Genomic DNA, 9,342 nt, shown 5'->3' with positions numbered 1-9,342 from the left:
CGAAGGTCGACGGACTCTGTCCCACCCTCCCAACGTTATCAATTCCGTCCTATTAGAGGGGCACGAATTATACACGTTAGCGTATAACTCCATTATTAAAATATGTATATAGCCTCGTAACGCGTATTCTAATATTTTCCATGTTTTTGTGATAAAAAGGAGCTATTTTTTTAAACGCGGGTCACCAGATCACTTGGCTGTCTTATCCAATTCTTTTCTCTTCTTCTGCCTTATGTCCATTTCCATCAATGCGGATTAACTTGCCTTTTATCTTTTTCTAGAGCTCTATAAAGAATAAAAGGCAGGTTAAACCGAGATTAAAGTTAATCCGCATTGGTAGAAATAGACATTATATACAGTAATGCTTGACCCAAATTGAAGGCGCCGCGAGTTCATCAAAGATAAATTTCCGTTTCCGTAGCACAGATTTGCAACTGTATCCCCCATTCATTCCCGGGCTAATGGAACGAATTTATCATTGTCTCTCTCTAACAGTCCGCGAATTGTAATCGACCGGAAAATATTGTCGCCGTTGCAGACGCGGTTGTGAACTCGGCTGAAAAGGTGGAGGGCCCGGGGACGCAAGGAGCCAAGGAGTCGGTGAACGACTCGAAGGACGAAGACGGATCGGACGTCGCTTCGACTCTGAGCGGCCTGCTCGCCGGTCTTCCGACCTTGGCGGGCTCCCAACGCCTCGCCAATTCCCTCAAGCAGAAGTTCGCCAGTAACTCCGGTAAGTCGGTGAAACGCCGTTTTTTTTTTTACATGTGCGGCCTTCTTTCGTACGTCGGGAAGACTCGTTGCCCGTAGTGGAGCCCGTCGATCGATCGCGTTGCGCCATTAACGAGAGTCACGGTGATGACGACGATTGACAGGCGCCATTTCGCAAACGCGCGAAGAATACGCGGAGGAGCCATCGCGTCGTTCCGGACGGTCGCCCGAAGGTCCCGGCTTAAATGTTAGTTCGCGTGTTATTATAGTAATTTGCTATCGACCGGGGCGCGCGTCTTTTTACCGTCGTAAAAAATTCCTGACAAATTAGGATAAGATAACGATAGAGTAAATAAATAATGAAACTGCAAGATCCTCCGATAAATAATTCACTTCTCGAAAGAAATAAATTGGATCAGGTAGATTGTTAATCCAGATTGTTAAAATGTTAGGAAAAAGTTGATAAGTGCACTTTTTGTTAACTGCACTTGCCAATCTTTTCCGTCAGACCGCGAGATATTACTTCAGTTTCTTTCTACGATCTTCAGATCTTTTAAGAAACACTCTTTAAATTATTTCATTACGCTATTAAAGTATAATTTAAATCCGCCATTTTTCATCGTGCTTTTGCGCTATGCTTCTGGTAATTAAAAAAATATATAAAAGGCGAGGATATATAGGAAGGAGATTTAACAAAATTAGTAAATTGCGTCTAAAAGAATACCTACTTTAGCGCAATTATTTTTTTTCATGGAGTTACTTTAGCTATTAATTTTTTCTAGCTTTGATAAATAACGATAAATAAGATAATGCAAATTTAAATAGTTAAATCTTTACATACAATAGTTTTAAATGGAACCCATTTAATATACATGTTTATTTTTCTTATCTTAATTGGTCATTGTTTCAAACTTGACAAAAAAAAACAATATCGTCCACAATTACTACCGAGCCATTCCCTTCGACACTAACACCCGCGAAGTGATTAGCGATGACCCCGATGACAAGCACGTCACATCGATCCTCGCCTCTTGTTTTCTCAATACTTTTTTTCGTGCTGTTTTTATCTCCGCCGTAATGCGATACGCAATACACCAGCAAGGCTCGCTCAGGTACATAGAGTCGATCCCGTGACGTCTTATCGTGGGGGAGCCTCTATCCGGTATCGTGTTCTCTTTCACGCGCGCGAAGGGGAGCACAGCCTACGAGGAAAAGCCAAGCCGAGTGCGGGCGAGCGTTTCCGCAACGTGTTTCTTTCCCGCACGCAAGACGGTAGTTGATGCGTTCATGGTGCTCGCGAGGGTTACAAAGTTGGGGTCGGGGGGTTGAGGGGTGATGGGTGAATGGATATCGTTTCGCGCTGACCACAGGCCGGGTCAGGGCTCCCCTATCTTCTCCTCTCGGCAACTCTTTCCCTCAGTCCCGAGTCGCTTCTCCGAATCCGCGTTCTCGCGAAGCGGTTTGCCGTCGCGCGTATAGAAGCGCGCGCGGAAGCGTGTTGCACGCGAAGTCAGTTTGTTTCCGCGAGCTAATCGTTGCCAAATCGGTGATCTGTTGTAGGTTACCCCCGGCCCGGCCTGATGCGCGCCGCCCCAATCGCGACGATCTTGTCGTCACGCTCGCTTCCCGAGGTCGCACGACTGGTTGTGACCGCGGTTAGTCCCTTCCACTAAGACACACACAAAAAGACCCAGAAGACGCCGGTCGCCCCGCGGGCGGCTACACCTAGGAACCATGACGACGATACCGATACTCAACATGGAGTTCGGTGAGCTCAAGGAGATCATCTGGACGAAGCTGCAAGAGCCGAAAGCTCAGCGCAAGCTGATCCTGGTCATCGTCTCCGTGGCGCTGCTACTGGACAACATGCTGTACATGGTGATAGTACCGATTATCCCCGATTACCTTAAATATATCGGCGCGTTCGGCGAGGTCGAGGAGGAACCGGTCAACGCTACCGGCGCGCCTAGTCATCACGGCCAGGACTCCGCCACGGGGGTACTATTCGCGTCAAAGGCAATAGTGCAACTGATGGTGAATCCGTTCTCCGGCGCGCTGATCGATCGGATCGGCTACGACATTCCGATGATGATCGGTCTCTGCATCATGTTCCTCTCGACCAGCGTGTTCGCGTGCGGCAAGAGCTACAGCGTGCTGTTCTTCGCGAGAAGCTTGCAGGGCGTCGGCTCCGCGTTCGCCGACACCGCCGGTCTCGCTATGATCGCCGATCGCTTCACGGAGGAGTCGGAACGCTCGAAGGCGCTCGGCATCGCACTGGCGTTTATCAGCTTCGGCTGCCTGGTCGCGCCGCCGTTCGGAGGTGCCCTCTACCAGTTCGCCGGCAAGGAGGTGCCGTTCCTGATCCTGGCGTTCGTCAGCCTGGCGGACGGCTTCATGTTATTGTTGGTGATGAAGCCGATCAAGCAACAACTGCAAGATCGCCGTAACAATGCCGCCAAGTCAACGATACCGATCTGGCGGCTGCTGATAGACCCGTACATCGCCGTGTGCGCGGGCGCCCTGATGATGTCCAACGTCGCGCTCGCCTTCCTCGAGCCGACGATCTCGCTGTGGATGGAGGATAATATGACGCACGACAACTGGAAAATCGGTATGATCTGGTTGCCGGCCTTCTTCCCGCACGTGATCGGCGTCATAATTACCGTGAAGATGGCTAAGCAGTATCCGCAATATCAGTGGCTGATGGCGGCGGGCGGCCTCGCGCTCGAAGGTCTCTGCTGTTTCATCATACCGTTCTCCAGCTCGTACGTGGTGCTGATGATACCGCTGTGCGGCATCTGCTTCGGTATCGCGCTTATCGACACCGCGCTGCTGCCCACCCTGGGCTACCTAGTGGACGTTAGGTACGTGTCGGTGTACGGTAGCATCTACGCGATCGCCGACATCTCGTACAGCTTGGCGTACGCGGTGGGTCCGATCATAGCCGGCGGGGTCGTCGAGGCGATCGGCTTCACCGCCCTGAACTTTGGCATTGCCTTCTCGAATCTGCTCTACGCGCCGGTCCTCTACTACCTGCGTCACATCTACGACTTCAAGCCGTTCCAGGACGAGGCGAACGTGCTGATGCAAGATCCGCCCGACAAGGAATACCAGACGTACGTGTTGCAGGAACAGCGGCCGATCACCGGCGAGATCGGCAACCATCTGAACCAGACGCGTATGGAGACGAATATCGATCAGGGCTACGATCAGAACTATCAGACGGCGGGGCAGATCGGTTACGATCAGCGCGCCGGCGGTTATGGCGCGCAGAACACGATCGGCGGTTACAACCAGCCCGCTCACGAGCAGCCGCCGGTCTACAATCAATCGGCTGGCTACGCTCAGCCCGGCGACTACGGTCAACAGAGGAATTACGCGGCCGAGCGCCAGGATCAGCGGGGTGCTGCCCAGGCTGACGTGAACCCCTTCAGAAGGCCGGATCCGGCGGATCAGCGGCCGGCCGGGGACAGCAACCCCTTCAGACAAGGGATGTTCTAAAGCGATGTCCGTCGCCGAGTGTCGCCGTAGCGATCTAACCGATCGCGCATGCGCGTCCCCTTCGCTCGAGAGTGTGTTCGAGAGTCTTCGTGACAGGCTTCCACTTATATCGGCAAGAAAAAGAATCGACGTCATCGCGGAGCACGGCGGCTCGGCGGAACTCCCGGGCAGCGATGGCGATCGGGACGCGCGATCAGGGGGGGGGGAGGAAGGATCGCCGATCGCGCCGGCGCGGCGTTCCGCCGGATCTCGATCGTCCTTCGGAGTATCGTCGGTGTTTATCGGGGATGGCAGGTGCAACGACTTCCAAAGTGATTCCCTCGGAGCTCTCGCGATGGGTTCACGTCCGCGAACAGTGAATCCTGATGGTCCTGGCTCGAGCTTCCGTGCGCAGCTGGTAATACGAGTCGCGAGGAAAGAGGGGAAAGGAAGAGACGGGATAGGAGACGTTGAGAGAAGTGGAAGGGAAAGCACGGTCGGATAAGCACGCGGAAAGGACAGTAGTCGTCTTCGTCGGGAATAATAAGGACCTTAAGGAGAATAACTACATCGAAATAAAATTAGAGTGAGAAGACGGGGGGATGTGTCGGTGCTATGGAGGAAAGAGAAAAGAGACAACGTTCTTTGCAAGAAGTTATTGCGCGAAGTGTAGACGGATCGAAAGATAGAGGGAGGATTCACGGCCGCGACGAAGGCTTCCCATCAGCAAGGACCTTCGCTCGCGGATTGCCGTTGGGCAAGTCTTGAGTTTTTAATGCTTTCGTTTGAGAACCGTATATTGCTGAACGGAAATATCATATCACTAATTAAGACGTCAGAAATCTAGGAAATAAGGCTTTAAGTTAAGTAGGCGATTGTATAGTTGTGGGGTTGTGATGAGGGCGGTCGATTTGCCCCACGAATCGCTCTGTATTGGCAAAGTACTCTCATCTCTGCTTCGATTTTTAAATACTCGTTACTAAAACGCCATAGACATGTTAATAGTGAAACTTATATTACAAGAATTGTTTTCGGTGATTCAAATAAAACGCGTATATATTCTAAAATTGTTATTTGTTACATATTCTATTATTAATAAACAATGGGTATAAGCATTACGAACATTGATGGAAATGGCAGGTTATTAATTAAAGCTGTTCTACTAAAAAATTTTTATTCCAGGTAATTTTCAATGTCTGAAAGCTTGTCCTTATACTCATTCCTCGTCTTTAAAAGAGATATGAAAAGAAAGTTATTTCTGCTATTTTTGAACAAAATCTAAAACGATGTCTCTTGCAATATTACCAACAAAACACACATATAGCGTTAGAATTCTAAAGAAGTCGACTTCTATTTTGTTAAATAATTAAAGATTGATAAGTTAACTTTATAATATAATTCTAATATTTATAACATTTCACGATATTTTTCCCTAATTATCTGTTTCTTCGCTTCAGTGTCATACGATTTCTTTCGCACTAATTGAGTACTTTGCCGCAATAATGGAGCAATACCAGTACCAAAGCGCGAGCGCGTTAAAGTAAACATATCTGTATTTTTATGAGATTACTTTTCTAATTGTAGGGATATATATTTCGTTCGAATACTGGTCACAGGGGGGGGGGGGAGGGAGTTTGGTTCACGCGGCAAATCGCGTGTGATATCTAGACGTATCTAGGCGTGCATAATAATTTCTATATGTATGTAAATATATCAAAAATTTTATTATGTGTCGGAGTGACTTGGACGCAAGGTTTCGCGGTGACTATCGCAAGCTGCTCTCTCAAGATGCATTTCTATTTATTTTAGATACATTATTTACTCTATTTTATTTTTTTTAAATTATTCTAGAGATATACAGCAATGCACACAAGCATAATTATTTTTTTAAGCACAAAGCAGGGTGAAAAAGAGAAGATAAAACAAAATTCCTTTCTCGAGTTATTTAGAAGAAGATTATTTAGATATATAAAAATATTAAAAATTTGCTTTTACGATTTTTCTCGGCGATAGCCGGCAAGCCTTACGGCCGAGGGCACAGCACACATTCGTACCTACTCGTCAATACTAAGAAACATCGGGAGAAGCAAATAAATAAGTTGTTAATCAACTATAGCACTATACACACTATACCGGCACGGCGATTACATCGCCGGCGTGTTGGACGCGAAAAGAAGAGGTTCCTCGATCGTCAGGGAATCCGTTTCGCTCGCGTCGATCGGACTTCAGGACCACTCGCCCATCGTCGCGCGGATCCTCGAGAATTGATTCGCGAGTGCTTTGAGTTAATTCAGTGCCTGAACTTTGCAGTTTTTATCCCCGTGGTCGCGTAGTACGAGCGAATAATTGTAAAGCTCTCCCCATAATAGATATATATCCAAGCAAGTAACCCGACCTAACGTAACGTAGATACACTCTCTATATTAGACCGCTATACATATGTACCTAAACATAGGCTACGCGTTTCTGTTTTATAGCCGCGTGGAAGAGAGAAAGAGCGTGTTTTATTCTCCGCAATGGCATTTCGTTTCTATGAGCTGGCCTCTAAAGTTAAGGATTTTACCAGGTAACGGCAACGTCTGGCCTGGTTGATGGTTATCGTCGCGATTCCGCCGAACAAATCGAGCGAAGGTCAATGCAATAAGATCTCGAAAGTAATTAGATAGATTTTGTGCTTCTCTAACTCTTTAATATTGAAATGTCATTTTTAGCTGAAATCTATAGGTTATTAAAATAATTAGATATGTTAATCAAATTCTAGGATACATTCTCAACTGGTAACTTTTGGTACTTTGATAAACATTCTTTTTTTTCGCTCATTATTTTAAGAATTTACATTTGTGACGTTAATCTCTTATCTTTTCGATTCGAGACCAGTGAGAAATCGAGTTTACAAATGTTACAATGTTAAAGTGATCATGATAATTATCGGCAAGGCGTTGCGTCAGTTGCACTACGGTTATACATACACATTCACACATATACATATATATATATATATATACATATATATATATATATATATATATATATATATATATATATATATCGTACCTATATAAAATTATATTCGTAGCTTCTTCTGCTCTTGTAAATATATATTACGCGCGAAAGTGAGAAGAAAGAAGCTTTTTCCTTTGTGAATACGTCGCGTATTGAGTGTCCCGAAACTGTCACTCCTCTCTTTTCCAGTTACGAATTTTTTTTATCTTTATCTTCGTAAGAAAAGCTCAAGCTAGAATTCTGTTAAAACTTTCGCTTAAAATTGGATTTTATTTGCTTTCTATCTACACAGCTTACTATGCGAAATGATCCGTTCCATTTTCAATCGCGCTTACGTTTCGATCGAAGCCACGATAATCGAAGCAAGCATCGTTGCTCGTTCGACCTCTCTAACAAGTCGTCTTCGTGGTCTTCGATAGTGGCAGTAGTCCCGGGGCACTCGGTATATCTTGCCTACTTGTATCATATCGTTTGTAAGTGTTGTGAACGCGACGGTTGTGTGTACGTGAGTATAGAATCCTCTTTCTTCTGCGTCGGGACTGAAGGCCAGTGCTGGGCAAAGGTGTTATTGTCCTGACACTAGGAATAGAATCTGGGGATTTTAAAAGTGAAATAGAAAACTGAATCTTGTTGGAACGAGATAAGTTTCTCTTTGAATAAAGAAGAAAAGACATATACATTTCTCGCGTTCCTCGAAAAATAGTGAGTTACTTCTTTAAAAACATAGTAAACGCATTAAAAAGTTTTTTGTTTTACCAAAAAAAGGATCCTTTATTGGAAAAAGATTATTTTGTTCCTGAGAATTATTTTTCTCTCGAAAAAGGAAATTATCGCTAATTTCATTTTGCTTTTGAGATCCTCAGCTAATTACAATATATAATATGAAAAACTTACTGTTATTGTACACATACACAAATTTCGTTAAGTTTCGACGATTATATGATGTATCATTTGTTATAACTGTTAAGTCGGAGTGGAAACGACAAGAATTTTCTTTATTGTGTACAGAAGATTCCTAAATTCCACATATTAATAACCTGTAGATAATTATCGGACAATTTGCGGATAATTCGTTGCTTCTTCTACGCTTGAGAAAAAATTCTAAATTAAGAAAGCGGTTTGGAGTCTTCAAGATATTCATCGATTTAGGCTCCTAAACTGCTAATGCGTAAGTAGCTTCCTCGGTGACATACATAATACGTTGTGCAAAGCGAACGGAGCGCAAAGTGCGTTCTGTATATATCGAAACCTTGCTCAGCACTATCGGGAACGACGTTTAGAGTGAAAACGCGGGCGCTAGTTTCCCAACGATATTTTTCTCACCTCGAAACCGAGTCTAATTCCCAAGTGTTGCGAAGAAGGGAGACGGCGAGATGGGAGCAGTCCGTTACGACAGAACATCGCAATACGCGAGAACACATATCACAAGATGAAGGGAGGGCGGAACGAGGAGAAATGGTCACCGGGATTATATGTATCTAATTATCCGTGCATAATGTATATTATCCGTGCGCGATGAAGAAGCGATCGTGCATCCAGAGATTATCCGTAAGCGTAGCGTAACTTAACTGCAATACATCCGCACTTTGCGCGTAACATACTCACACACATAAAAAGACACACATGCATATACATATATATATATATATATATATATATATATACACAACACGCAGATACATAAAACAGGTACATACACTCAGTATACATACATACACTCGTGAATTCTATACTTATACGCAGAGACACACACATGTATGTATATTTATTTGATGAAAAACCAAGTAATTCGAAATGCGTATGTAATTGAAATCCTATGACACTGTAATATTGTTGAACCGGTTATTAAAGATGTCATTGTTACCGAAGAATACCACGTGTTGCACTTTATGTCACGCCAGTTCGCCTCAGTTTTCTCGTTTAAGGAGTTCTAGGGTCCGGCCGAAAGAATCTTTTTTAATTTCGGCCGAAACTGAAAACGAATATTCGGTTATGTGTAAATTTTTGCCGAAACCGAAACCGAAGCTTTCATGGGAATCTTAGAAAGGCTATATGTATATGTATACGCGCCCATATACAAGAGGAAATGGTGGTAATATGAAATCCCACTTTGTTTTTGACCGATTTCTTGTAAATTATAAGCTTAAT

The 9,342-nt window shown here is 44.8% G+C and overlaps 1 protein-coding gene across 1 annotated transcript; it reads left to right on the top strand.

Moving 5' to 3' along the window:
• Nucleotides 1–594: 594 nt before the first annotated feature.
• On the top strand, nucleotides 595–9,065 carry Vacht (Vesicular acetylcholine transporter). Its single transcript, XM_071708571.1, has 2 exons — nucleotides 595–733; nucleotides 2,272–9,065. The coding sequence occupies exon 2, from the start codon at nucleotides 2,446–2,448 to the stop codon at nucleotides 4,210–4,212; it is 1,767 nt and encodes a 588-aa protein (XP_071564672.1). The 5' UTR covers nucleotides 595–733; nucleotides 2,272–2,445; the 3' UTR covers nucleotides 4,213–9,065.
• The last annotated feature ends 277 nt before the right edge of the window (nucleotides 9,066–9,342 follow it).

The sequence above is a fragment of the Temnothorax nylanderi genome, unplaced genomic scaffold (assembly GCF_030848795.1).
Source record: "Temnothorax nylanderi isolate EJ_2023f unplaced genomic scaffold, tnyl_v1.0 TNYL_tig0069_pilon, whole genome shotgun sequence".
NCBI lineage: Eukaryota > Metazoa > Arthropoda > Insecta > Hymenoptera > Formicidae > Temnothorax > Temnothorax nylanderi.
Note: the sequence above shows the minus strand (reverse complement) of the source record. Positions and strands in the feature narration are given on the sequence as shown.

Excerpts from the sequence above, each read along its gene's own strand:
- Vacht (XM_071708571.1), top strand. The coding sequence starts at position 2,446 with ATGACGACGATACCGATACTCAACATGGAGTTCGGTGAGCTCAAGGAG.